Source organism: Drosophila pseudoobscura, chromosome 3, assembly GCF_009870125.1.
Source record: "Drosophila pseudoobscura strain MV-25-SWS-2005 chromosome 3, UCI_Dpse_MV25, whole genome shotgun sequence".
Lineage (NCBI taxonomy): Eukaryota > Metazoa > Arthropoda > Insecta > Diptera > Drosophilidae > Drosophila > Drosophila pseudoobscura.
Window position 1 is genome coordinate 11,086,605 of NC_046680.1, and position 26,000 is coordinate 11,112,604.

The 26,000-nt window shown below is 45.0% G+C and overlaps 8 protein-coding genes across 21 annotated transcripts in view; 4 read left to right on the forward strand and 4 right to left on the reverse strand.

Annotated features, from left to right (window-relative positions):
* The first annotated feature begins 70 nt into the window (after positions 1 to 70).
* Ehbp1 (Eps15 homology domain containing protein-binding protein 1) lies at positions 71 to 7,775 on the forward strand. Of its 7 annotated transcripts, none has more exons than XM_003736907.3 (14): positions 75 to 196; positions 996 to 1,271; positions 1,706 to 1,913; positions 1,966 to 2,147; positions 2,214 to 2,413; positions 2,752 to 3,565; positions 3,633 to 3,835; positions 3,894 to 4,297; positions 4,458 to 4,559; positions 4,680 to 5,030; positions 5,095 to 5,215; positions 6,284 to 6,380; positions 6,446 to 6,634; positions 6,692 to 7,775. In XM_003736907.3, exons 2-14 carry the CDS (start codon positions 1,168 to 1,170, stop codon positions 6,771 to 6,773), a joined length of 3,057 nt encoding a protein of 1,018 aa, XP_003736955.2. In that variant the 5' UTR covers positions 75 to 196; positions 996 to 1,167; the 3' UTR covers positions 6,774 to 7,775. The 7 variants fall into 7 exon arrangements, with proteins under 7 accessions (XP_003736956.3, XP_003736955.2, XP_015039761.2 ...); XM_015184275.2 differs by having other exon boundaries at positions 2,818 to 3,565; XM_003736909.3 differs by having other exon boundaries at positions 2,821 to 3,565.
* Positions 7,776 to 7,891: 116 nt separating this feature from the next.
* LOC4804246 (phosphatidylinositol 4,5-bisphosphate 5-phosphatase A) lies at positions 7,892 to 9,701 on the reverse strand. Of its 3 annotated transcripts, none has more exons than XM_015184279.2 (3): positions 8,690 to 9,701; positions 8,365 to 8,628; positions 7,892 to 8,166 (listed from the first exon to the last, which is right to left on the reverse strand). In XM_015184279.2, the coding sequence occupies exons 1-3, from the start codon at positions 9,431 to 9,433 to the stop codon at positions 8,113 to 8,115; spliced, it is 1,062 nt and encodes a 353-aa protein (XP_015039765.2). In that variant the 5' UTR covers positions 9,434 to 9,701; the 3' UTR covers positions 7,892 to 8,112. The 3 variants fall into 3 exon arrangements, with proteins under 3 accessions (XP_015039765.2, XP_015039764.2, XP_001360834.2); XM_015184278.2 differs by having other exon boundaries at positions 7,892 to 8,290; XM_001360797.4 differs by having other exon boundaries at positions 7,892 to 8,628.
* A 109-nt stretch (positions 9,702 to 9,810) lies between these two features.
* Positions 9,811 to 11,695, forward strand: NiPp1 (nuclear inhibitor of protein phosphatase 1). Its single transcript, XM_001360798.4, has 5 exons — positions 9,811 to 9,947; positions 10,010 to 10,224; positions 10,282 to 10,499; positions 10,559 to 11,132; positions 11,197 to 11,695. Exons 1-5 carry the CDS (start codon positions 9,919 to 9,921, stop codon positions 11,316 to 11,318), a joined length of 1,158 nt encoding a protein of 385 aa, XP_001360835.1. The 5' UTR covers positions 9,811 to 9,918; the 3' UTR covers positions 11,319 to 11,695.
* AsnRS-m (asparagine--tRNA ligase, mitochondrial) lies at positions 11,657 to 13,265 on the reverse strand. Its single transcript, XM_001360799.4, has 3 exons — positions 13,114 to 13,265; positions 12,844 to 13,051; positions 11,657 to 12,784 (listed from the first exon to the last, which is right to left on the reverse strand). Exons 1-3 carry the CDS (start codon positions 13,201 to 13,203, stop codon positions 11,700 to 11,702), a joined length of 1,383 nt encoding a protein of 460 aa, XP_001360836.1. The 5' UTR covers positions 13,204 to 13,265; the 3' UTR covers positions 11,657 to 11,699.
* A 219-nt stretch (positions 13,266 to 13,484) lies between these two features.
* On the forward strand, positions 13,485 to 14,191 carry MED9 (mediator complex subunit 9). The gene is made up of 3 exons (XM_001360800.4): positions 13,485 to 13,742; positions 13,887 to 13,950; positions 14,006 to 14,191. Exons 1-3 carry the CDS (start codon positions 13,540 to 13,542, stop codon positions 14,168 to 14,170), a joined length of 432 nt encoding a protein of 143 aa, XP_001360837.3. The 5' UTR covers positions 13,485 to 13,539; the 3' UTR covers positions 14,171 to 14,191.
* Positions 14,162 to 14,729, forward strand: LOC6898433 (protein NCBP2AS2 homolog). Its single transcript, XM_002138439.3, has 2 exons — positions 14,162 to 14,367; positions 14,436 to 14,729. Exons 1-2 carry the CDS (start codon positions 14,195 to 14,197, stop codon positions 14,515 to 14,517), a joined length of 255 nt encoding a protein of 84 aa, XP_002138475.1. The 5' UTR covers positions 14,162 to 14,194; the 3' UTR covers positions 14,518 to 14,729.
* On the reverse strand, positions 14,636 to 18,287 carry GTPBP1 (GTP-binding protein 1). 2 transcript variants are annotated; one of them, XM_015184280.2, is made up of 5 exons: positions 18,144 to 18,287; positions 16,886 to 17,276; positions 16,643 to 16,823; positions 16,242 to 16,584; positions 14,636 to 16,179 (listed from the first exon to the last, which is right to left on the reverse strand). In XM_015184280.2, exons 2-5 carry the CDS (start codon positions 17,163 to 17,165, stop codon positions 14,971 to 14,973), a joined length of 2,013 nt encoding a protein of 670 aa, XP_015039766.2. In that variant the 5' UTR covers positions 17,166 to 17,276; positions 18,144 to 18,287; the 3' UTR covers positions 14,636 to 14,970. The 2 variants fall into 2 exon arrangements, with proteins under 2 accessions (XP_015039766.2, XP_001360838.4); XM_001360801.4 differs by lacking the exon at positions 18,144 to 18,287 and adding an exon at positions 17,357 to 17,507.
* A 2,489-nt stretch (positions 18,288 to 20,776) lies between these two features.
* Rgk1 (Rad, Gem/Kir family member 1) overlaps positions 20,777 to 26,000 on the reverse strand; it is a 37,589-nt gene continuing 32,365 nt past the window's right edge. For 3 of the 5 annotated variants that reach the window (XM_015184284.2, XM_015184281.2, XM_015184282.2), the window contains 6 exons: positions 25,388 to 25,435; positions 24,303 to 24,394; positions 23,801 to 23,993; positions 21,933 to 22,068; positions 21,719 to 21,871; positions 20,777 to 21,655 (listed from right to left, as the gene is read on the reverse strand). In XM_015184284.2, coding sequence (XP_015039770.2) covers positions 21,538 to 21,655; positions 21,719 to 21,871; positions 21,933 to 22,068; positions 23,801 to 23,993; positions 24,303 to 24,394; positions 25,388 to 25,435 — 740 coding nt within the window. In that variant the 3' untranslated portion in view covers positions 20,777 to 21,537. The remainder of the gene's footprint in view (positions 21,656 to 21,718; positions 21,872 to 21,932; positions 22,069 to 23,800; positions 23,994 to 24,302; positions 24,395 to 25,387; positions 25,436 to 26,000) is intronic. The other 2 variants (XM_033377687.1, XM_001360802.4) reach the window with 1 other exon arrangement.

Genomic DNA, 26,000 nt, shown 5'->3' on the forward strand with positions numbered 1-26,000 from the left:
TTCAACTATCGATAGCATTTTTCTTGTCTGCAGCCCTGAATATTGGACTTAACTGTGTCTCTAGCAGTCTACACTTAACGTTTCATTGAATAATTGTTGTAGCCCTGGATTTGTTGTGCGAAGAATTCCGGAATTAAATATATGTAGTGCAGCCCTGGGATATTGTTTTGTGTGCGGAAAACTCGAGGAATTAAATGTATGTTAGGCCGTGACAAGCCCGATCTCGTGCAAGTCAAGAACACTCGCGAAGCCTCAAGGAGCAGTGTCGGTGCCCGTATTAAAGCATTGAAGGCCTTGAAAAGAATTCAGAGACCAAAACAAGAGTGACGTCATAATGGTGCTATTTATGTATATACAGACAAACATATTCATATATGTGGGATACAGAGTTTTGCTAAATATTGGATTGGCTAGTGAAATATACTGAAAAGCGAACAACACGCAAACAAACACATACACAGGGCCATTAATAGATAAATACAAAACTAGCAATAAGCTGTAATTCTCTAAAGTATTTATAAGAAAAGCAACAAAAACGCGACAAAAGTGACAACTAAAGGTCACAAAAAACACAGTGCAATGGCAAAACAACAAATACTACTAAACGATACATAGCGTGCCGAGGGTGGGAGGGAGAATTGTGCGTATCCGTGTGTACTTCTGTTCGGGTCGAGTGTGTGTGTGTGTGCGTATGTATTTTTTGAGTATTTTTGCAGACAACAAAGCTAGAGGAGACGAAATCCTTCAAGGGAAAAAGTGTTAAAATATGATAGATAGAATAAAATCCATTAATGGCGACTCGGTCTAGTGTCGTAGGCACTGTTTTGAGCAAAAATCTCAAGTACCTCATGACCATGCAATCTGGATTGTATCTGAAGAGTGCACTCTCTTTGAATGAACGACCCAGAAATATAATCCAGATCATACATAGCATAGTGCCAGGCGTTGGCGTTTGAAGCACACTCTAATCAATTATTGCGCTCTGTGCTTTTAAGGTCGACTGCAGCGGTAGCAGCTGATTTATGACAGGACATCATGCACTAAGGAGACTTAAGTCGACGCCACCCACAACGAGAATCAAAGCGGAGATAATTTTATACAGAAGCCCCCACCACCCCCCTCAACATCCCAACAAAACGGTCCCACGAGGGTACCACAAGTGTCGTCATGGGCAGCGTCTGGAAGCGTTTACAGCGCAATTTCAAGCGAGCGGCAAAGTTCCAGTTCACCGCCTCCTACCACGACCTGCACCTAGAGACCACCGCCAAATGGTAAGTGATGTTATCTATGTATATCTATGGTTGGGATACAAGTATTCAGAGCTCTTCTGGACAGCCGAAAATGAGGAATTTCTCGTTTTCAAGTGGCCCATAAACCCCTTCACCAATATGAGTGTGCTTATATACTCGTACATGACCCCACTTCCTGTTGATATTAAAATTCTTTATGCAGACTGCTCTTTTTAATCATTATTTGCATATATGAACCAATATGTACAGGCATATCAGCTCAAGGGCCCACATATCTGTATAAATACGGTCATTTTCCGGGAACAAAAAATGTTATTCATTTCATTTTTACATACATGAAATGTACGAGTATGTATAATAAGACCGCGTATGTTCTTAGAATAGATTCGAGTTGAAAGCACTTTCAGATTCCTCAGAAACAGATAATCCATATATTAATTGAATCATCTTTGAAGGCGGCCATCAAATCTCTCCATTGTGTGGACAAGAAGATCGAGACGCGTGGCCAGTGCACCATTACCATGGGAGCCGGATATGATGAACCCCCTGGTGGGCAATATATCCTGGCCAGTGCCGGACAATCACACCATATCCGTCACCCTCTTCAAGGATCCCCGCACTCACGAGCTGGAGGATAAGGATTGGACCTTCGTCATCGAAGATGTGAGTGAGCAATGGGCGGTAAAACACACACATTACTTATATCTTGTAACAGGTCACGCCCATGGGAAAGAAACGTGTGCTGGCCAGCGCCAGCATTAATATGCGAAGGTACGCAAGCATCGAATCTACTCAGCAGAGCTTTACATTGAGTCTTAAGCCGGTCTCGAAGAAGATAACCGCAGCCAGCCTGGAACTAACCATCAGCTGTGTGTTCCTCCGAGAGGGCAAGGCAACGTGAGTAAACACCGGCAGGGATCCAGAGATCCAGTAAAAATGTACATATGTATGTGTGTTTTGCAGAGATGAGGACATGCAGAGCGTTGTCTCAATGATGTCGGTGAACAACAACTGTGATGTGGCCCCGCTCGACGATCTGGAGGATATACCGGACCTCGAGAATTTCAGCGAAATCACGGACAATCTATATGATTTCACCCATCAACTGGAGCAGATGACAACGAGCCTCAATGGCTGCATAGATGTGGCCACGCCGCTAAGTGGTAAGTGCCGTCCGTCCATCCTTTGTATGCACAGACTCTTGATGTTTCGATGTTTTTCTAAATGTACGCAAAATAGATCAGACTAGATTAAGTATGTTAATTCTACTTTACTAAGTATATACTATATATATGCAACTCTTAGCTGTAGATACTATCTGTACAATAATTCCTCATACTCAAACGATGTTTATTTCCCTTTCTATCCAATTCACACCACACCACATGTATCTTGAATGATTTACCCCGCAACTCTCGTATTCTTGTGCGTAAATTGTGTAAATTTAAATGTAATTTTCGTTATTCTTTTGCGTTTATTTTCCGTTTGTTACTCTGTGTAGTACCTTCGTTATCTGAAGATCCCACACCATTGGCCGAGTCCTTTAATCAATTGCATTTTGAACTAGAAGCCGATGGCGAAAGGGAAGCTTCGCATACGCTTGAATTGCCCGCAGCTTCTGCTGCTGCTGTCGAAGAGGGTTCGAAAACGCCCAACGGATTGCAGCCAGTGGTGGAGAGCACGCCCACCAGGGGCACAGGTGAAATCAGGCAAACGGATCAGCAGAAGACACCTGCAGGCTCACTGGGATACAATCACAGTGAGGGATTCGCCAAGGTGATCACGTCCACACCGCTAGAACCAAAGGCAGCCACTGCCAAGGAGAGTGCGAAAGCAAAAAAGGGAAAGGCTCTAAACTTCGACGCGAAGGAGGAGTCTCGCCCAGTTGTCGATCTACCGGCTGAGCCCAAGAAGGAGGAGACCGCGAAGAGCGTTAAGAACAACAGCACGGCCACGGAAGTTGCCCCACCAGAGCAGACCACAAGGAGCAGCAGGGATGCCTCGTCGAATGCGAAGCGTGCCGAGCTGCAGCCGCTCAATCTGAAGAAGAGCTACGAGCCAGTAGCCCCTGCCCCCGCCCCAACGATTAATGATTCTGTCAAATCACAGTCGAGTGCAGTGGCCGGTGGAATGAACAGCCTAAAGCCTGTCGAAAAGATTGTACTAAAGGAGAACACACCCGGCCAGGATCTGCTCGAGTGGTGCAAAGAAGTTACCAAAGACTATCCAAATGTAAAGGTTACAAACCTAACGACCAGCTGGCGCAACGGCATGGCATTCTGTGCCATCATCCATCATTTTGTCCCGGATCTAATGTGAGTGGTCTTTGTGATGCGCCAGAGATTGTTCATCTTTCATTATAATCTTCTGTCACTATTGCAGCGACATGACGAAGCTGAGTGCCCACGATGTGGTTGGCAATTGTCGCATTGCCTTCGATGCGGCCGAATCGCTGGGCATACCGCGTGTCATTGAGCCGCGGGACATGAATCTGCTGACAGTGCCGGACAAGCTGGCTGTCATGACATATCTGCACCAGTTGCGGGCGCACTTTACCGGCAAGCAGCTGCAAATCGAACAAATCGGTATGTAAACTATTGAAATTCTTATAAACAATCTATTTCACGGTGTGTCATCTCGCAGGTACAACTTCGGACGAGTCGAGCTACGTTATTGGCAACTACAAGTCGGACAATTTGTCGCAGAACCTCAACTTTTCGCATCTGAAGACGCAGCTGTTGCATCAGAATTCCTTCGACGATGACATCTTTTCGTTGGACAAAGCCCAGCAGCTATCGCCGCAGAGCAAAAAAGACGTGAAGAACATTATTCTGTATAACTCGAAGAATATCCTGGGCAAAGTGCTGTCGCCCACAAAGGACAAAAACTCGATCAACGCATCGCAGCATGCCAATCAATCATGCCTGACGCCTCCGCCGCCCCAGAGCCAGTTTGTGGAGGACGCCGATGAAAGCTCATTGAACGCTACGCAGGTGGGGGGCAAGGAGAATGCATCACTATCGGTGCTGGATGCACACGCGGCCAATGTGAGTAGATCCAGCAGCAGAGTAGTAGCTGTAGCTTTTGCAGTGCTTCGTTATGTTGCAGTTTTGAATTGATTTCATGTTGTAGTTAAGCTTTTCGTTTCTGTAAATATGATTTGGTTTCTTTGTGTTTTTTTTTGCTTTACTTTGGTTTGTTTTATAGCGAATTTTAACGCGCCACAAGGCAATGAGTGAAAAAGCTAAGCTTATGATGGAAAAGTTAAAGTTTTCCAACGGCAGCGGCGATCGCGGCGATGCGAACGACGTAAGTAGCTTTTGCCAGAGACACAGTCCGCCCGCAGCGCAGCCTATCTCTTGCATGCATCGCGACCCCAAGCTAATCAATCAATTCTCACACAATTATCGGCTTTGTTTGCTTTCGCAGGAGGAGCGAAAGCAGCGGTTGCGGGAGCAGGCACGTCGCCTGATACTGGAGACCCGCACCAAGACCGGAGCCGGCGGCGGCTCTATCGACAGTCCCACCAGCCCCACGAAGGGCAAGCGCTTTAACTTTTCGCCCGAGCGCACCATCTCGCCCATTCAGAATGGCTCCGACGATTTCTACTTCGAGAACCTGAAGAAAATTGACGAGGCGGAGCCAGGCAGTGTGGGAAACAAGATCAGTCCTAGTCATAGATTAAGCAATGCCCTATCCGGGGGAGTCAACATCAATGGCAGTCCCCTGCAATCGTTCAATGCGATTGTGGACCGCATCTCACCAAAGCACGAGAAGAGGGTAAGGAAAGACGGTCCTACACATTGAGATGTTCGTTTAATTCTCGTCTTCTGTGTTTCTGCAGGGCGAAAAGCTATCCTACATCGAGTCCGAACTGGAGGCACTGGAGCGGGAGCAGGAGGCCATCGACCAGAAGGCCAGCAGTCTGGAGGCTAAGCTGCGCGCTGTGATGGGCGGCAATCCAAGTAATAATCGAACCAATCGGAACGGGAACCCGTTCCTTAGGCTAATCCGAAATAGTATTGGTGGTGGTGACTTAATTCGCATTAAGCTGCTCGATTCCGACGATGAGAGCTTGTTCGGTAGTAGAGCAGCATGCAGGGCGGGCATGGATACGGGCACCGGTGACGGTGCCGGAACAACAAGCGGAGATGATGAAACCTCCAGCGATAGCGCCTGTATCTCGGGCGATGAGGTCCAGACCCTGGGCCAGACACGGCCGCGACCCCGCTCCCATTCCTGTTTTGTCAATGTGAATAAAGACCATCATCCATCGAACAGCCCCAACACCCATGAAAGCCATCAACATCACTTGCGGCCGCGACCGCATCATGTGCATCATGTCGTGCCCTACAGTCATCTGCTAAGCAGTTCCGCCTCGGGCATGTCCTCCCAGCAGTCCTCCTATGACAATCTGCCAGCGTACAGCGACGATGATGATGCCCTGGCCATGGTAGCCACAGGACATGTGGCCTCCATTCGGCGGCAGCAGGATCGCCACAAGCGGCGCCACCATCAACGGCGCTCCCGCCGGCCCCACTCTCGCACCCATTGCGGTAAAGTGCCAGCCCGTCCATCCACTAGATTCATTGAGTTCCTAACTGCTTCCGCCATGCGCCGCTAGAACAGCACTACCCAACCGCCGCCTCACAACCGCCTGCCGCCGTTTTCGCAGCCTAATCCGCATCGCATCGCATCGCATCGTTCATACCTTGTACCTTCTGCTGTTTCCTGTCTGCTCTGTGCTGTTTGTTGTTTGCCGTTTGTTCGTTTTGTGTGTCTTTTGCTTTCCCTATTTAAAAATACCTGCTTCCGATTGTGTCTAACTTCGTTCGAAGGAAGCTCTAAGCTTCAACCGTCTCACTAATTCTCACTAATCACAGAGTCTGCAATCTCTGCAACAGCTTTTAAAACCGCCGAAGGAGTCCTAGTTCTTAGACTACACTAAACTACAACTAGCATATTTCAGATTATAGAAACCATACGTGGTACCATGCATGCATTTTAATCCTAACACGTATCGTTCCCCACAGAAACCGAGGAAACGGAGGAGCAACTGCTATCGCAGTGGTTCACGTTGGTCAACAAGAAGAACGCACTGCTCAGGCGACAGATGCAGTTGAACATACTGTAAGTGTTATCTATCTATATTTTCCCCGGCACGGATTACTCATGTGTGTTGGTTGTTCCCCCAGCGAACAAGAGAAAGATCTGGAGCGGAAGTTTACAATGCTTAATCAGGAACTACGAGCGGCTCAATCTGTAGAGGACTGGCGCAAGACGGAGGTGCAGCGGGAGAAGGAGAGACTACTGCTCGAAGAGCTGGTTACGATTGTGGATAAGCGGGACCAGCTGGTTCAACATCTGCATAATCAGGAAATTGCGTAAGCCATACTCGTCAGAAACTCGTATTTAAGACACTCATAATTTATTATTTGTAGCATTGAAGACGACCATGAGATAGCCAGGGAGCTGGAGCAAGTGGATATTAGCGGTGGGAAGGAAAAATGTGTTCTACAATAGAAATCGAAATTTTACGAAACTTGACTGGAGATTAATACTTATGAGTAGTACACACACGAACCCAAACCGAAACCCAAAACAAACACACACAATCTTATCTATGTAACTAGTTAGATATCTATGTATGTTTGTATGTTCAGTGGCACACGATGTGGCTCTGCTCTGTGGTTCGCTGTCGAGGCGATCGCTTGACCGAATCGAATCACAAATATGGACCGGACCATACATGGCCCTAGAAAATGGCTATAAAACAAAGAGTACTGTGACACTACGAAATTGCGTTTGTATTTAAGTAAAGAGTTCAACAATAAAATGATCAAAACGTCCGTTAGCAAACTAAGTATAACTCAAACACTGAACAGAAAGAAGGAAAGAAACCTCAAATGCAACAAGCACTACGCTACATTGGAAATCAGTGGAAAAATAACGAACAAATATTCATTTGAGATTCATTTGTAGTTCAAACGTAATTTCAAATCATTCATTTTGTTATTCTATTTATTTCCTGTTTGGTGGTTGTTTGTGCCATCCCGACGACAACATCTGACGATCGATCATCATTCATTACATGAACGCTAGACGGAAGGAAAGAGAGGAGAGGCAATTTTATGATAATTTTTACTGTAGCATTTACCCCCCAATTTACAAGAAACGCTTCATCCAAAAATATACATATGCATACACCTACACCTACATAAAAATATATATATAGTATATATATTTATTATTATTATGAACCACTTTTGTGCAAAAAGGGAACTATATATGTATTAATTTTACATTTTTATCCATACCTTACATATGCTCTAAGTTTAAGGCAAAGGCAAAGCGCTTTAATAATAATTTAAAGGTGGCTTATATACTTATATTATATACTACCCTACGTTGGCTGGCCCCCCTCCCAAGCAAATGTATGTAAAATATAAAGAACTGTTCAAACCGAAGGAACCGAACCCCTAGCTAATAAAGAATAGACAACGCGCCGATGTTGTACGAAACAAACCCAAACAAAAAACATTTCTGAATAAATATGCGTGTGCGTGATGTTGTTTTTGTCAGTATTATATATAATTTATTTAAATAGATTTGAGAGCCGAATGATGAGTCAAATCGAATGATGCCAGTTGCCAGTCAAAAACAAGTCTTTATTCGATTAACAATTTTTGTAGAAAAATATCTTTGTCTAATACAACGTATGATATGCAGCAGTTGGTCTTTATAATTATTTAAATTTGTTGTTTAAATGTTTAAACATATTTCGATAGATATATATATATATAAATCGCACTTGGAGTTTGACACTTGAGATATTGCTTGATTGAGTGATTGCTACTTAGACTTAAAGAGATTCCTTCACATTGTACTCTTGATATATTCGTTTCACAGATTTGTTCTGTAAGGAAATCACATTCAATAATGGATATTGCTTAGATTCGACATTAAAAGCATTAACAGGGATATAACAATTAATTGACGTCATGATTGCATCACCATTGCTCTAGCTGCGCATTAAACAACTACAAAAGAAGCGAAATCAGAGTTGAGAATAAGGCAAAGCTACAAGCACGATAAAGGCGAAGGTCAAACTAACATTTGGGGTACCGGGGGTTGAGGCGCCGGCATGGGTCATTTCATGCAACTCCTCGTCGGTCTGATTAGCAGTGTCTACTTTGTAGTTGAATGTAGCAGATACGGGCTTGTGGTCGGAGAGCGTATACTCCATATTCGACTGATAAGACAGCTGGGTGGCGCTCAAAGTAACGGCCGGATAAATGTTGCGCTGCACGCGATGCAGGATCCTATCACACCAGGCCGGGCGCCGCTTCAGGTCGTAGTCATTGGTGCCCTCAATGAACTACAAGAAAATACAATTTTGTTATGTCAGATAAGGGAAATTAAATTGTGTTTTCAATCACCTTAAAAGTGGGCGCAAAGTTGGGGGCCTGCTCCTCCAGCAAGCTAAAGGCATTCCCCGTCTCCCTCAGCAGGTTCAACTGGTCCTGCTTGAGCAGCTCGTCATAGCGCATACCCTCTGCGGCGGTCCTCACGTCCCATGCACTGCTGTCGCCGGACAGCCGGAAGTTGAGGTCACCAAACCAGAAGACAAAATCGTGGTCAAAGATCCGACGATAGCCCGAGGCTTGGTACTTGTGGTTGTCCACTATCTGGTGGTAGTCCTCAATACGTTCCTTCAGCTTGTCGTCGTGGGCCGCCAAATGGGAACACACAAAGACAGCTCCAGTTCCGTACAGACTGAGCCGGATGCTTACTGCACCCTTGTTACCCCACAGCCCTCCTAGGCCTGTTCTGGTCGCCTCCGTTTCAATGTTCTTCATGTGGGTAATGTGCTTATGTTTGGTAAACATCGTTATCAGAATTCCCTGGAGCTGCTTCGAGTCCACCTTGAAGTACTCATGATCCTCCAGATGGGAGGCTATTTCCAACACCCACGGGTCGTCTTTGAAGATGTTCAGCACCTGCTTGGTGCTGACCTCCTGCAAGCCTATGACGTAAATGTCGGGCAGCTGGTTGCCCGGACAGTTGGTGGTTCCATTCAAGGCCAGCAGCGATGTCAGCGACAAATTCCTGGGCGAATGAGTTCCAACATTCCAGGTGAGCAGAAAGATGCACAGATCGGCGATCGCCGTAGTCGTAACCATTTTCGCGACTAATTAACTATGATTAATACAACAATACTACAATAATAGACGACGTCACAAAGATGAGTTCACGGAGATCCGGTTTTGGATTTTACAGCACGTCCAGGGCCGCCACTTGCAGCTTGTAGCTTAGGCACACAACTTCCAGCATTTAGTTTCACAGACACAGTTTATTAATTGGATTAAAAACTCGCAACGCCGCAATTATCTAGAGAGGCGCAATGCAAAAAAACGGTTCGCTTGTTTGTTTTCGTTTAATTAGCTTATCGATAAGACATACGGTCTGACCAGTGTGACCGCGGATTTATCGTTAAAATATACCGTCCGACGAGAAATATACCGTCTAATTTAAAAAATATACAGAAAAGACCGAAAACTTTATGCTTTTTGCGTCCGCAAGTGTGTGCACACTGTTTCAGGATTGTGCATAAAAATAAACAAATCTTAATCAATTCTTTATCATCTGTTCAACATAAGTTAAACGCATGGCTAACAGCTACGACATACCCAGTTGGTCAGTAATTGAACGCAACATAATCTGAACACATCAAATACACATAAATACACAAATTTTAGGGCTGGAAAACCGCCGACGGGGCTCCACTTGGATGTTCTCAAGGATGAAAAACTAGTACAAAAACTGATGGTTGATGATAAAAAATGCTATTTATTTGGTCGAAACAGTCAAATGAATGACTTTTGCATCGACCACGCGTCGTGCTCCCGCGTGCACGCGGCCTTTGTGTACCACAAGCACCTCAACATTACATACCTCGTGGATTTGGGTTCCAGTAAGTGTGCAACTCTTCAATATTGTGCGGAATAACACATGTAATGGTCTTTCCCAGCTCATGGAACGTTCATTGGGACCCTTAGACTGGAGGCTCACAAGCCAACACAGCTTCAGATTAATAGCCAATTTCATTTTGGGGCTTCGACAAGGAACTACATCCTCCGCGAGCGACCGTCTGCCGGACAGCACACCAACATCATGGAGGATCTGCCCATCAGCGAGACCGGTGATGGAGCCTTGCTGGGTCTACCCGAAAGCCAAACTGAATTGGATGTGAGTTTAAAGTCAATTCGGAATGTAAGCGAAGCCGATCACTGGACCTTCCCTTTTAGAATCTCACCGAGTACAACACGGCCCATAACAGGCGTATTTCAATGCTGGGCATTGACGATGACACCAACATGCGCAAGCAGAACGCATTGAAACAGGGGCGGCGGTGTCGTAATGTCACGTTTAATGACGAGGAGATCGTCATCAATCCAGAGGATGTAGACCCCAATGTGGGACGCTTCCGTAATCTTGTGCAGACTACAGTGGTGCCGGCCAAGCGGTCTCGGTACGATCTCAACCACATGGGCATCCATTCAGGCCACAGCAGCTTGGCGGCTGCCAATGCAGCCAGTGTGCAACAGATGTTCCAGCAGAGCCTGGCAGAAAATAAACATCATCAGCACCGAGACTTGGCAGCTTTGCAAGCGTCTCCGCAGTCACCCACGAACTCACTATATCAGGGACTCCCAGAGGTTCACGGCAAGAGCGATCTAGAACCCATTTCTCCTCTGAGCATTAGCTCCAAGTTGGGCCTGCTTCTACCCAATCCCGCGCCCGAGGTGATGCCCGTTTTTGAAGAGGAGGTGGAGCCTACTTCTACTTTGGCTCAAAAGCTGGCCGTTGCCAATGCCGGAGGTGAGTGATTTTAAAAGTTTTCCTCTTAAAGTTCCTCCTCAAATAATATTCTGTTTTGTTAAAGTGCGTCGCCATGCTGAGGATCCACACGATTCGAGTGGCGAGGGCGATGGTCTGGGACCACAGAAGAAGAAATACGCCAAGGAGGCTTGGCCGGGACGCAAGCCAATGCTGGGACAGTTGTAATTGAAGTCCAATTGAGTTTCTACCTCTGATCAAAGAAGCCACAGCGACATAATCCTAAGCCTTCACAATTAAGAGTCTTTCCAAGAATAATCGGTAATTATATAAAACATAAAGCAATTATGTTCCCACACAATGATCTGGATCAGCGATCGGCAAGGCTCTATCTTATGTGAAGAGGAAAGTGCAATGCTGCCGCTCTCGTACACGCGCACTGGTACAGTGGTTGGCACGAATAAAATGTTCCATTGCAGCACATGTGAATGTGTGCGTGCCGATCACTGATCTGGATCGACGACAGCTGCGATCCAAGCCATCCCCCAAAGTAATGCAAGTTTATATAGTTGTCAACAATAAAAAGTACATATTTTTCACTCACATTAATCACATTTTGCAGCTGTGTGGATATCGGGGAAATGGTATCACATCCCGTATGTTCTTAACACCCGTCACGAGCTGCAGATATCGCTCAAAGCCCATGCCAAAGCCGCCCGTAGGGATCCCTCCGTATTTTCGCAGGTCCACATACCACGACAAGTCCTTGGGAAACTGTGGATGGGAGCTCAAAGTGGCTGCATCGCTCTCACGCAAGCTGCCACCACACAATTCCCCCACAGCTGGCATCAGCAGGTCTAGGGCGTGGACCCGATCCGGATTATTGCGAGTGATTTTCATGTAAAAAGGCTTTTGCTGGGTGGGCCAATCTACAACAAAGACGGGAGTGCCGCAGTGGGACACAAGAAAAAGTTCCTGGTCCTTGGTAAAACCCTCGTCCAAGCTGATGGGCGTCTTCAGACTCTCCTTGTTGGCCTGGAGCACGTGGAGAGCATCATCGTAGCTCATGATCGTCCATGGAACAGTCAGCCAAGGCAGATCCGAGCTAGCATTGGCATTGCGCTGGCAGAAGTGCAAGTCCTCTGAGCTCGTCTCGAGTACGCGATTTGTAATGGACTTAAGCATCTGCTCAATAAATTTCGCCAGCTTCTCCAGCTCATCCAAATGCGCCAGCTCGGCTTCAAACATATAGAACTCGGCTAAATGCAATGGCGACTTGGAGTTCTCGGCTCGAAAGGCGGGGGCTAGACAGTACGTGTTTCCCAGGCCATAGGTCATGGCCTCAAGGTGCAGTTGTCCCGAGACGGAAAGAAAGACCTTGCTGTCAAAATAGCTTTGTTCTGCTGGGACATTGGGCCGGGCCATTTGCTTAAGCAGTTCCTCCGAGTCGGGCTGTACACGGAAAACCTCGCCGGCACCCTCACAATCGTTGGTGGTCATCAGAGGAGTGTTGATTTGCACAAAATCCAGCTCATCCATGTAGTCATGTATGGCTTTCTGAGCCTTGTGTCTGATTCGCATCTGGGCGGCTACGTAGTCGACACGGGAGCGGAGATGCAGATGCTCTCGAACATATTCCGGTGCGTGTTTCTGCTTGGGGGTGAAAGGATAGCCATCCTGCAGGTGTCCTTCGGCTTTCCGAAAAGAAAAAGGTTTGATAAGTGCAACAGGCTTCAACAGTCACAAGATTTACCCAGTGATTCCACGCGATCTGCATGCAGCTCAAAGTTTCCGTTAGGTGCCACTTGGATCTCTCCCACAGCCGAGATGACGCTGCCCGGTGTTAGGTTTTGTGTTTCTGGATTGCGTGGCACAACGACTTGGAATCTGCTGCTCGAAGATCCATCATCAATGTCCAGAAATGTGTTGTTCTTCAACCGGCGAATGTTTTTTATCCAGCCCTGACATTGATAAGACTGTTATGTCTATGTAACCAGTTGAAACTTAGAATCAGGGCATTTACCCGAATACCGAGTGAGTCGCCTCGCTTATTTGACTTGGCTATATGACTTATTCGCTGAGAGCTACAGTAAAACCTTCTAATAAGTAACATATTTTGTATTTAAGCAAAACAGCGGAATACTTCGATAGAGAATTGACTACTTCTAGTTCATTCCAGGGATGCATCGGATCGATAACAAATCGCAATAGAGTCACCCGCGTAGTTCGTTTTTCGCAAAAATTAAAATAGCCGAAAGCTGGTTATAATATTAATTAATAAGTTACCTTTATACACCACAAGTAATGCATCAATGTAATTTTATTTTCCGCCATTTATATATCTTCCGCATTTACGTCAAGTCGTTGAACTGTTTAAATAGAGGGGGCTTAAGTGGGCTAAGTTCGATTATACGAGACGACGCTGGCATTGAAATTTTCTTCTTTTATAATGGAATTGTCGCCAAACAATCAAATCGAGGACAGAAAACCCATCCTTACAGCCGACGGACTCGTGCAAACCTCCAACTCGCCCTTCGAGCCGACTATATCGCAGGAGACGCAGACTTCCAACGGCATCGGCACCCAGTGCCAGCTGACGGTCGACCAACTGGACATCGAGATTCTGCCGATCATCTACGACGTGGTGCGCTGGTAGGTTCTGAGTCCGCGGTGGCAATGTTCGAAATGTCATTCGTTTGACTACTTACATGTATTGGATATGTACATACATATTTCCGAAAGGCGCAATTCACTCGAATCTCTTACATAATACATATATGCTTTTATCTTTTTCAGCGTGGAAAAGGATCCACTTGAGAACGCTGTGAAGCTGCGCGAGTCCCAGGACTGCAACCACAAGGTGGGAAGAGCATAGCTCAGAGATATAGTGTAGATGTAACTCAATATATTTGCAGATCTTTGAACTGCAGAAGCGTTTCGAGTCCGCGCGCGAGCAAATAAGGCAGCTGCCCGGCATCGACTACAACAAAGACGAGCAGTTGCAACGTCTCGAACTGCTGCGGAATCAACTTAAGCTGAAGCAGCAGCTCATACGCAAGTACAAGGACACGGAATTCTAGGGGCACGGCACAGGAGCACGCGCGATGGTACTGCGACTACTGATGCGGTATCTGGCCAACAATGAGCAGCTTATCCAGCGCATGGCAGACAGCTATCCCATGCGTCGGGCTGCCCAGCTGGTCGTCTCCCTCATGTACCGCACCAAGAGTCTGGCCAGGGAGCAGGGGCTGCACGAGATGACACCGGAACGCTTCAAGTGAGTACAGCAGCAGGACGGCACCCCAAGACGGCGACTATAGTCTTATAATCCTTTGTGCATTGCAGGTCCTTCGTCAGTATGTTCAAGAACAATGTAAAACAGGAGCTGGAGGGTGTGAAGAAGGATCTAAAAAACAGGAAAGACTAGACATCCGGCGACGTTGGCATCTGTAAATAGAAACGGGGAAAGCAAAATTATAGTCAGACACTCTAGGAACCTTTTAGGAAACTCCGAAGAGATAGAGGAATCAATAAAGCAGCAGAAATAAGTTGTGAAATCACTTGTTTAATGTCCATTAACTTCTCCGTTAAGTAACTTATATTTATAGTCAAAAATAATAAATTCAATGTGCAGTGAAATCGGTGAATCTTAAGTCTAGGAACAGAAGAACAAATTCGATTTGTCAACTCATTTTACAGTGGAGTGGACGAGAACGGAACACGGTCCAATTTATTACAGGCCAAATGTCTATTATTTTGGATTCCAGTAGCAAAATAGTTTCTATCTTTTCAACTTTTTAACTGATTGGGTCGCCAGACTTTGGCAGAGTTTTTCAAATACTTTTGCTTACAGAACTAGAAAGAACAAAGGAAACGGTTCTCACTCCGGGCATGCCGTGGAGGCAGCCGAGGACGGTGCCTCACCGCCGGGAAGCGGTAGCGTTAGGGCGGCAGAGCCGTTGGATTGATTCGTCCCGGGCAGTGGCGGGCGATTGTTTCGTTTCCGCTTGCCGCCTCGACGGCTGCCTCCCTCGCGCTTGTCGCCATTCAGCTTCTCCTCGCCACAGTCCTTGCTGCAACTAGCTCCGGAGGAGCTTCCCTGGCCCTGCAGTCGATTGTTGGTGCCATTGCTTCCGCCGTTCTGAGATCGGGATTGCATCTTGGCAGGCTTGGGGCGGTAAGGAGAAGCGGCTGCGTGGGGCATGGGACGCAGGATGTTACCCACTGCCTTGGTGCGTCCCTCGCGGAATACCAGACGCTGACCGGGTCGTATGTACTCCGGCTGCTTGATGAAGCGGAACTTCACTTGGGCCTTGTCGCCAGTGCGGAGGCAGTCCCGCGACATATGTATGATGGATGCCGTCTGGCGTATGCTGCCGCAATGGACCATCGCCTGGTATCTGGCTGAAATGGTGGTGGGGTGATGGAGCACCAGAATCTCTCCCTCGAACTCCCAGCAGGCCTGGGGCTTCAAGTCCGGCGACACCATCACCATCCCCTTCCTCAGGTAGGCCCGCTTAATCTTCTTCAGGGCGAAGCTTGCCGTCTGACCACAGCGCACGCGTGCCACGTTCATCCTCTTCCGGTGTATGCTCTTGATAGTGATCGGCACGAAGGCCCCCACTGCATCAGGGCCAAGCATGAGACCGTCGTTCAACTTAATGGTGCCTTGGAGACAAGTTCCCGAGACTACCGTGCCGACGCCTGGCACAGAGTAGACATCGTCGATCTGAAACTCGGCTGGTAGACTCTCGGAGCCGGCCATCCGCGTGCTCAGCAGATTAAGGAACGTTTTCAACAGCTCTAGGTTGTCTCCGGTCACATTGGACACCTGGAAAATGGGGCACAGACGCTCGCTGACGAAGTTCGTGGCACTAAGAACGACGTCGTCCTGGGAGCGCACCACCACGGGCACCTTGCGGCACCCCTGCGACTTGAGCATCTTAAATAGCATCTTCATGTTGTCTAGCAACACGTTGGCAGGACACATGTCGATCTTAGTGACCACCACGAAGACGGGCACGGCCAGGGCAAGGGCCAAGCCTAAGTGCTCTTTGGTCATTCCAATGATGCCAGCATTAGCCCCGATCTGAAACGAGGGCGGATTAATGGGCGGTTCCATAGAGTGTCAGGCAAGGTTAGAAGTCTCACCATCAACATCCCGAAGTCTGGAGCATGTCCAGTCATGCCGAAGACTGTGGTTTTAAGGTAGCGCTCGTGCCCTGCCAGATCGATGAAGGTGATGACCTTGGCAGAGTTCTCGCAGATTTTGACCCAGTCCAGGTGTCCATGGTCCGGCTTGTTGACCACGTTGCCCACCCCATCGAAGCCAAGTATGTCGTTGCCCACGGAGCTGGTGCGTCCGCTCTCAATTTCGTGCTTGTGCCGAAAGAGTCGCTGGCGCGCATGACCGCGTCCATTGTCCAGCTCCCCATGGGTGAGCACACCCAGCAGGGTGGACTTGCCAGCGTCCACATTACCCACAACGGCCACTCTGGAAGATTCGAATGTTAGATTCGGAATGGTCGCCAATGGTTATTCGTTCTGCTTACCGTATCTCCATGAAATCGGTCGTCTCGATGTGCTTCCGTATGAGGAACTGGGCCGTCTGTCCCTTTTCTGCCCGCCGCTCACGCAGCTTGACCACGTCTGCATCGATGTTGGCTGCCAGCAGATGCAACGTGCTCACGGAGGCATCGAATTGCTCCGGATTCAGACCCTTATCGCTGCCATCTGCGGAGGAGTCGGAACAGGGAGTCACATGTACGGGCCATTGAACCGGAAATATAACTCACCCTCGCCAACGCCAATCTCGTAGATGGTCTCCCCACAACTGTCCGCTATGCGGTCAAGGAGCCGCTTCTGGAGCAGCTCCATTTGACCCTCATTCGGCTCCACCAGCACATCCTTGCCTCGAATGCTGGAGTAGTCGATGGTCAGGCTGGCCATTTGCTGCGGCAAACCATCCACATTGAAGATGTTGCTCCGGGCCGTCTTAATGCCCACGCCCACGCCCGCACCAGCCACGGGGGGAGGCGGGACGCTCTGTATGTTATTCATACTATTGCTATGCATTGGTTGCTGTCTAGTGTTAGGATCACGGTCTACTGTATCCTTGGAATCATTTCCTCTCAGATGTGTCTGCGTGAGTGCGGGATGATGCTGATGCGTGATGTGTGATTGATTCTGCAATGGGAAAAAGTGGAAGATGCACATGCGGCTGGTCAGATGAGAATTACTAGTCTGAGCTCGACCTCGAGCCTGACCTATCCTACGCCCATCTGGCTGAGTAAAGGCAGTGTCTGGTTACGCGTGCAGCTTGCTTGCATCTCGATTGCGAAGTAAACGCAAAGAAGCGACGGCCCCTGCATTTATACCCCAGCTCATGGGCTGATGCAATTTGAATAGCGGCTTGGCGAAATCTGAAGCCCAGGATGATGAAATACTAGCTCCCTATCGCATAGCATGCGAATTTCGTTGGAAATCGTAATCGACGTTATATGGTGGGTGGACGCCAGGGAATATTCAACTGTGACTTTGTTGTTCAACAGCTGATCTTTCTATTTTTACATAACGAAACACAGATGAATATGCGCATATTTGTGGTTCACACCAAACAACAGATTCTAAAATCGTTTATTTTTAGCGGCAAACAATGATATGAATTCAAGTTCTTATTCATACATATCATACTTGTACTTCATGTACATGTACATACATACATAAGATAAACTTGACAAACGAAACAAACACAACATTTGTTGTCTTGCGCCATTTTTTGTTTTGCTTTGCAAATTGCGAACGGACGGTACGGGGGGGACGGTAAAAAGCGGCGGCAGCTGCCATTGAGTAACGTAACGCACAAGAAATCAGCTGAATTATCACCTGAAACCACTCACACGCACACACCTACAATCGCTCAGGAGCAAGAAAACGGAGAAAAGAAAAGTGAAAGGATGTTTTGTCTTTGTTGTTTTTGCAGGCAAATGAAGAAGATGCGACAGAAACAAATAGATGACGATGCTGGGTCCCGTCCCGCAAGCTCCCACTTACAATTCATGTAGCTCTGTTTGCCTCACCGGCGGTTTCTTAGGGCCTTTTTGTTTTGAAATTTATTAAATTTTAGCACTTTTTTTTAATTTTGGGAAATTTGTTGTTGCAAGCCACGTACATTAGTTAAAACATACCTCAGAAATATACCGAAATATACCGTGTAATTTAAAAAATATACCGTAAATATACTGACGAATTCAAGTTCTATTATTCATATTCCCCGTTTTCTTTGTTCCGTCGAATATTACCAGCTATATAGAATATTTGGCCATGCCCACATAATTTTAACCAATTGATGAATCAATTTTCAACTTAACTGGTTTATTTTTATTACTTGCTTTTATTGTATTTTGACTAAAACTAGGTTTAAACAAAATAGTTCAACAAAAAAACAGTTGCAATGTTGCCGGTATTTGAAGACATGATGCGTGTATAGCCCTGTGTGCACCCTATTTCGTTACTTTTATATGAAGATGAAATGTGATTTATTAAGACCTTTTCTCAAATTGATATTCTTTAGACATATTCAAGTACATTATTAGTATCTTGTATATATTTATGTCGATCCTGATACCTACGGAGTCTTGGATGACAAACGTATTCACAATTCTATATCATCCATTTCCCCCAGGGTATGTGTGCATTGAATTAGCAACATGTTTGTGTATGGAATGAGACTCTTTGTTGCAAAAGCTAAACTGCGGCGAATCGGGTATTGCCTATATTTCAAGCTATAGATGCCCACTTAGCTTTATCCCATAGATAAATGCATTTTCTACAAGATTGCTTCTATTAATTACCTTTATGTATTTTATTTTGACCAAAAAACGGATTTCAAGTAAATGTTGCTGCAACAGTGTGTATGGAATGCGCAACATTGTGTATGGAACGAGACTCATTGTTGCTAAAGCGAAACTGCGGCGAACTGCGGCGAACTGTGGCGAATTCAAATTTTCTCATATTCTTTGTTCCGTTGAATAATACTATCTATATGGAACATTTAGCCATGCCCACTCAATTTTATACGATTGATGAATCAATTCTATGCATGATTGGCATATTCGAAATACTTGCATTTATCGGATTTTTATATAAAATTGAAAATTAAATTAATATATTGATGAAATTTATAAAAATACCATGGGAGCGCGGCGAAAACCAGTATTTCTACAGTATGACCCTCAGAACATCACCGAAATATACGGTCTCATTTGAAAAATATACCGAGTGGTGCGCGCCAAATCTAACTTTTTTGAATGTGAGCGACAAGGATTTAAATGTTGTCAACCGGTTATTACCGATTCTACCCGATTCAAATAAATACCAAAATATACGGTCTCACTTGAAAAATATACCGAGTGGTGCGCGCCAAATCTAACTTTTTTGAATGTGAGCGACAAGGATTTAAATGTTGTCAACCGGGCCATTACCGATTCAAAATATACAGTAAATATACCGATGAATAAACGAACTTAGCCCACTTAAACCCCCTTTTTAAACAGCATAACAACTTTAATTAAACCGCAGAAAAAATGCTAATAATAATAAGAATTCTTCTTGTAGATGCATCCTATCCTTCATCTTTACGTAACAAAAAAGACCACGAATCTCTTCGAAATTCATAATTTTCGATACCCAATAGTCGGCAATGGGCTAATATTTTCTGTCTATGATCATATTCATCGATTTTGAATTTTGTTAAATGCTCAACTCTACGATATTCTATCAACGAAAAAAACACTTCAACGATTAAATTGAAAGTTTACACATTTATTATACACTCATTACACATAAATAAGGTTGGTACGAGTAAAATGGTATATGTATGCGACTCATTTTCATTAACACCTCTCTGCACTTTCCAAGTCCAAGGTCTGTTCAAATCGAGTGTCATCTGCTACACGACCTTCTAGTTTACGGCTCGAATTCATTCTTTGGTATTGAGCGGGAATATATTCAAATTTCTGGACAATAATTCAAATTACATCTAAATATTTGCTCTAAGATTTTGTGTATTTAATTTAGGTATGCACCTACTTATGTACATACATACATATAGTACCTATAAGTATTTTTCTGGTGATAACACTTCTCAATGCACTTCCATCTGCTTTGCTTTCGACTATACAACTTGGGCCATTCGCCAATTGATATTTTGATAGTACACCATTCCTTTAAATTCCATTGTGCTGCAATAGTTTGTGGATTTTTTAATCTCCATATACTCGTATTTATAAGACATTTAATAGACATCTATGTTATGTATATTGCACGACGGCTAATGGATTGACTGTGTCTTTCCAACGCGTTTAAATAGGGTACATTCAGAGTTAAAATTCTCAAAATCCAGAGACAACACAAAGCGTCCGCTGTGTTCTCAATTTTCTTGTGGACTCTTCTGCATAATAAACCGCATGTAAAACTAATGTATAGCCCGCAGCAACTATTACTCTGTGTGTGCCTCTAGTGTTTCTCTGATTATTTAATGGTTGTTTTTGTATTCGTTTAATTTTGAAATGGTCCCGACTAATACATACATATGAGAAACCTAGGGACGTGCCGGCTGTCAGTGCACGATGGGCTTCTGCAACAAAAATAGTTTGTTGGCGTGTCAAAAACAAAATGGATAAGAATTATGGCAAAATGTTTCTAATTCTATGTAAGCAAAAATTGCACAATGTGTAGTAAATATTCATGTTTTGTTTGGATTTTTTTTTTTTTTTTCTGTTCTTGCTATGTGTTGAACATTACATCTAGAGTTTTCAAATAACAATCATATTCATATTTATATTTTGTAATTTTAAAATGCAATTAAATTACCATTACACATACATACATATATAATTAACAATAAATTCCATTCGGCATTCCATTCGGAACAAGTGCCAAACCTTCAAAAAATCAGTACAATTTCGTCATAAAACTATGTATTTTCTACCTCAATCCCCTATTGGGAGTAAAATTTAACTTTTCAAAAATTACAAAATTATTGCTTTTGATTTGGTTTCCATTGGGTTGCGTTTTTAAATTCTCTCAATTAAAAAAAATCAAGCCACGTAAATCAAAGTAAATCAATTCAAAAATTGATTCCAACTCAGGGTCAATGGAAAGAGAAACGAAACGCATAAGAAATTATAAATAGGGTTTTTATATTTAAGCAAACTATATACAGGATTTAATGTAGAAATGACTAGAGTAAAGAATACGATTTAACTAAAATTATACAATATGTACAAATGAGTCATCGAGTCTGTAACTTAGGCAATTTTTTGGGAGGCTCAGCGCCCTCTTATACTCTATAGGAAATCCTCGGGATTCGGTTTAGTGTTGCGTTCTTTGGTTCTTTCTGGAAAACAAACGCACATTATGCAATGGAGGGGCATCCTCCAATTGCTTAGAGCACATGCAAATTCTCGCAGCTCTTGGACTTGGAATCCCTGGTCCAGACACGTCCCAACAGTCCTTTGACCTTCAGGCTGGTGGAGGTTCGTGAGCCGCGATATTTACGGGGACTGCAATAGAAGAAACAGGCCGATTAGTGTGGTTCCAAAGCTCTGAAGATTCCGTGGACTCACCTGCTTTGGGAGCTTCCTGGTGGCGTGCCGGGGGCCTCGCCCAGAGGCCCGCCCAGTGGTCCCAGCGGGCTGTTGGCATTCAGGCAGCCAGCGTTAAGCGGTGAGCAGGCGCGACGCTTCGACTTTCTAATCGAACGCTTCCGGAACAGATCTCTGAGGAATGACAGCAATATTAGTAAGATGAAAATTGAGTATAGAGCCACGAATGACCCACCTGGACTTCTCGGGGTTCTCCAGCTTGAGGCGTATCTGCGAGAGCAGTCCCACCAGCAGCTCGTCCACGTTGTGATTGATTCCCACCGAAGTCTCGATGAATTTACAATCGTAGGCTGTGGCCATGGCCTTTCCCTCTGCAAGTGGTCGAAGGAGAGTGAGAGGTTAAGTGAAAATTCGTGGAAATTATGGCCAAGCTCAGGCGACATCACCCATCACCCATTAAACATTACCCAGTTAATCAAATCAAATGGCTTCGCTTAGTTAACTCTGAGTTGGTGGTCATAAAAGCGGAACTTGGACACGGATTTATATCTAAACACATGTGGACGGGGCTCGACGGGGCCCGACGGGGGGCTGCCCAGTCCTGCCCAGTCACGCCTGTGGACCTTCTGTGCACACAACTCGTAAAATCTGAAGCATCAAAGTTCGCTCCAAACGGAGGTACATCATGTGCGACCCTCCTGCTGCAAATTTTATGACAAGCTCACATTTTTATTAACGATGTGACGAAAGTTGTCCAATATATATGTGAATATATATGTATATTGTTATATGTGGGTTTTATTAGATTTTGATAGGATGGTCTTCCGTTCCGCTGCGGGATTTTCTCGTCAAACCAAAAACACTTTAAAGATTTAAGCTCGAATACGCACACAAAACGGATTCGGGGCATCGAATGGGGTTGGGCTGGAGTTGGGCTTGGGGTTGGGGTTGGGGTTGCTTTCTAATTAAAAGCCAACAAAAGGCACAACATTGCGTCCAATATTTACTCAAATTGAATCATTGGAGTGGCACTAAAATGAGGCAGACATCATTAAATATGCCAGCTGCCGAAAAGGTGCAAATGGAATTCGCGTGAAACGCATACATATTTCAAACATTTGAATGCCATGGAATGCCAATCAAACATGACTCACTGCAGACTTTCTGTTGGCTACCGCCTCACCCCACCGCCACATCTCATTTTTCCAATCATTGTGACAATATATAGATTTATGAAAATATCTTTTATCCGGACATTCTTGTCCACAGCGTACGTTTTATTGCGAGGATTGCTGGAGGCATACAAAATTCTATAAATACTTTATGAAATTAGGGCGCCGTATTAGGTGGGCACCCACTTGGGGGAGACGGGGAGACGAATGGTTGGGGAGGTCCTGGGTGGTCTCTCCCTATTTACAACAATAGGCTTATGTGCCTTAAACAAGCGGTTACCCCAGACCCCAGACCCCAAACCCTAGACCCTAAACCCCAGCCTGAGACCAACACATGCCACACGGGACGAAATGTAATCAATTTTGCGCTGAAACAATTTCCCCGCCATTAGCCCGCCGCGAACCCCTTCCAGGACACACCCGGACGCACTCCAACCCATTTTCATAATAACAAATGTAATTTAACAGAAAATATTGAATTACTTAGATGAAAGAGCCCGAGCTGCGTTACCTTGCCGGGAATTCTCTTTAGGGAATCCGATATAAAAGTCAAGTGCCACAAGTGCTTGAGCACACAAAACGGAACGAAACGGAGCGGAGCGGAGCGACCTTCAAACGAGGGGCTTTCCCCACTTAAATCGCTGCTGGGTGTTTGGGTAGATGGACCCGCTTCCTGTTGACTTCCGCGTGGGCAAACTTTTAAGCTGTCCAACTGTCGCCACCTCCTCTGGCTGTGTATCGTACCCCATGGACCCATGGACCCATGGACCCACGCACTGACTACATCGATATCTATTTTTAACAAACGCAATCGAGCGCGCTTTCAAGTGTTAATGAAGAGATAAATCTCCGGGTTTCGGTTTCTCCACCTTAACACGCTTCCATATGTATGCATACATATGTATATGTGTACTCGCATGATGTCACCTACCTTCAGATGTAACCAGTCGACTCCTGGCCAGGTCCGATTTGTTCGACACCAATATGACTGCTTTCTGCGCAATGTTCTGATTGGTCCAGAGCACCTGGAGCACCTGCTCCGCCACGGTGAAGCTGCTACGGTCTGCAGCCGAGTATATGACGCAGTAGCCATGAGGATCATAGTTGGTCAAGCACTCATCCGGCTGTGAAACGAGATGACACCGAAATGACATTGAGTGAGGTTGAGTTAAAAGCTTTATATGTATGTATATAATATTTAGAGAGTGCTGTATCTGTATGTTGTATCTGTGTGTAGCTGTAGCTGTAGCTGTTTGTATCGCTGTGAGGGTTACTCCATGGCTGTGCATGTTAATGACATTATGAAATGTCACGAATAGAGTGGACGGATGGGTGGATAGAGGACTGAGGAGTAAGGAGGGGACCGGTCTGGACTGGACTGGACTGGATTGAAAGGGTTGAGGTGGATTTGGAGGTTGAGTGGATATACTCACAGTCATTTCAGTGTATCCATGGTCGATGAATATCAATTCCGATTCCTCGCCACTGAGTAATACTGATACGGCCTTCTCGCCAGACTCATCATCTACATGTATGCAAATAAATAAATTTGAGTTAATATCAAAGCAGTGCCAACACTCTTCAAGTTCGTATAGCGGTGGAAATAGGTTTTAGTCAAATGTCAAGCTATGATTATGATACGGGTATGCAACAGCTAATGTGAAAGTGCAATAACAAAAGGAATATGCTGGTTTTCAATATACAGTTCGAGTACGAGTACGAGTATGCATGCCAACAAACAAAAAATAATATTATTTTGCACGTCCCCGAGCGCAGTGCCGTGCCCCAAAAAGTATGCTATTTTATGTGGTGGTTCGATTGGTCCCAAAATGCAAATGCGATGCCGGACCGAAGAGGTGTGTCTGTGTGCACTGCGGTTGTGAGTACTCGTACGCTGTTCAGTGAGTGCTTTCCCCATTATTATTATTCATTAAAAAAATAATAATATACCATTAAGTTGTTCAGCTTTCGAAACTGAATTGCATACAAATTTAATTAATTTAGGCGATCGATAAGCCACAACTAAGCCCCACAGTTGACCCAATCTTTATTAATTAGTGCTTATGCAAAATCATTCCTATTTCGGGGGGGGGGGGGGGGGGGGGTGGCGGTGGCAATCCTCAAGGCCGGGCCAGGCACATAAATCACAAGTCAAACAAAGGCCGCAATCATTTGACAAACAATTGGAAAAGCCGGAAAACCATCCAACTAACTAAACGTGTGTTTGTGTGTTGTGCGTGTGTGTCTAATTCGTAGGGCGTGGCTGGTGGGCGGGCTTGAGGGACTGGCGGGTGGGAAGTCTTAAGAAGGCCAAATTGCAGTGGTAGTTTTGTGGTAAGAAAAATGTGTACTTTGGAGAGTTGTAAAGCATTTCGATTACATACATATATAGTAAGTATAGAAGAATTTGAATAAGTTGAATATTAAAGAGTACTATTAACATGATTATCGCTATTATTAATAGAGTTATTATTGTTATTATTATGGTTTATTAATCAGTTGGTTAGTTTGCTTTTACCGTCGGCGGCTTTATCAATATGAATGCGTATATCACAGTTGCCTAGATCTTATTTCGAGCACGTTTTCGGTTTCGATTTAGTTGTTGTATGTACAGAGTTGTTGTTGTTGTTGTTGTTGTTATAGTTGTTGTTGTTGTTCGAGTTTTGATAGAGAGAATCGATTTTGAATGATACATACATTAATTGATTCGGAATGAAGAGAAACAGAGCAGAAATGATCATTTCTTTATAACCATACGTACATACATACATTGCATATTGCATATGAAAATAGTTCAGTGTTGGGTTTCGGTGTTTCTATCAAGCATTCGGTTTCTATACCGAGGAAATAGGCAAAACAAAAGGAGTTTCCATTTCAATTTGTTGCATTCTTTTTTCACTTTTTTTCTAGGAAACGACAAACGACAAGGCAGGAGGGGGTAGGTCGTGGGGGGGCGCAAAGGCAAATGCAGATTTGAAATTATTAAATTTTCCATTCGTTTGTCAGTCGCTTTTATTGATTCTGTCTTTATTGTTAAATTTTTTATTTTTTTTTGGTTGCCAATGGAAATGTTTATTGGAATTTTTCCACACTCTCTGTTAGAGAATGGAACACATTTCCATCCACTTTTT

What these genes read in the sequence shown, in the direction of transcription:
- LOC4804246 (XM_001360797.4), bottom strand. Translation starts at nt 9,433, where the DNA reads ATGGTTACGACTACGGCGATCGCCGATCTGTGCATCTTTCTGCTCACC. An exon ending in ACTTTGCGCCCACTTTTAAG is followed by an intron (nt 8,629 to 8,689) that starts GTGATTGAAAAC and finishes ATTTTCTTGTAG; the next exon opens with TTCATTGAGGGCACCAATGA.
- LOC6898433 (XM_002138439.3), top strand. Translation starts at nt 14,195, where the DNA reads ATGGTACTGCGACTACTGATGCGGTATCTGGCCAACAATGAGCAGCTT. An exon ending in ATGACACCGGAACGCTTCAA is followed by an intron (nt 14,368 to 14,435) that starts GTGAGTACAGCA and finishes TGTGCATTGCAG; the next exon opens with GTCCTTCGTCAGTATGTTCA.
- Ehbp1 (XM_003736908.3), top strand. Translation starts at nt 1,168, where the DNA reads ATGGGCAGCGTCTGGAAGCGTTTACAGCGCAATTTCAAGCGAGCGGCA. An exon ending in CATTTTGTCCCGGATCTAAT is followed by an intron (nt 3,566 to 3,632) that starts GTGAGTGGTCTT and finishes TCACTATTGCAG; the next exon opens with CGACATGACGAAGCTGAGTG. An exon ending in CAGATGCAGTTGAACATACT is followed by an intron (nt 6,381 to 6,445) that starts GTAAGTGTTATC and finishes TTGTTCCCCCAG; the next exon opens with CGAACAAGAGAAAGATCTGG.
- AsnRS-m (XM_001360799.4), bottom strand. Translation starts at nt 13,203, where the DNA reads ATGTTACTTATTAGAAGGTTTTACTGTAGCTCTCAGCGAATAAGTCAT. An exon ending in GCGACTCACTCGGTATTCGG is followed by an intron (nt 13,052 to 13,113) that starts GTAAATGCCCTG and finishes TATCAATGTCAG; the next exon opens with GGCTGGATAAAAAACATTCG. An exon ending in AGATCGCGTGGAATCACTGG is followed by an intron (nt 12,785 to 12,843) that starts GTAAATCTTGTG and finishes CTTTTCGGAAAG; the next exon opens with CCGAAGGACACCTGCAGGAT.
- GTPBP1 (XM_015184280.2), bottom strand. Translation starts at nt 17,165, where the DNA reads ATGCATAGCAATAGTATGAATAACATACAGAGCGTCCCGCCTCCCCCC. An exon ending in ACCGATTTCATGGAGATACG is followed by an intron (nt 16,585 to 16,642) that starts GTAAGCAGAACG and finishes CGAATCTTCCAG; the next exon opens with AGTGGCCGTTGTGGGTAATG. An exon ending in CAGACTTCGGGATGTTGATG is followed by an intron (nt 16,180 to 16,241) that starts GTGAGACTTCTA and finishes CCCTCGTTTCAG; the next exon opens with ATCGGGGCTAATGCTGGCAT.
- NiPp1 (XM_001360798.4), top strand. Translation starts at nt 9,919, where the DNA reads ATGGCTAACAGCTACGACATACCCAGTTG. An exon ending in AGCTACGACATACCCAGTTG is followed by an intron (nt 9,948 to 10,009) that starts GTCAGTAATTGA and finishes CACAAATTTTAG; the next exon opens with GGCTGGAAAACCGCCGACGG. An exon ending in CCTCGTGGATTTGGGTTCCA is followed by an intron (nt 10,225 to 10,281) that starts GTAAGTGTGCAA and finishes GGTCTTTCCCAG; the next exon opens with CTCATGGAACGTTCATTGGG.
- MED9 (XM_001360800.4), top strand. Translation starts at nt 13,540, where the DNA reads ATGGAATTGTCGCCAAACAATCAAATCGAGGACAGAAAACCCATCCTT. An exon ending in ATCTACGACGTGGTGCGCTG is followed by an intron (nt 13,743 to 13,886) that starts GTAGGTTCTGAG and finishes TATCTTTTTCAG; the next exon opens with CGTGGAAAAGGATCCACTTG. An exon ending in CCCAGGACTGCAACCACAAG is followed by an intron (nt 13,951 to 14,005) that starts GTGGGAAGAGCA and finishes ATATATTTGCAG; the next exon opens with ATCTTTGAACTGCAGAAGCG.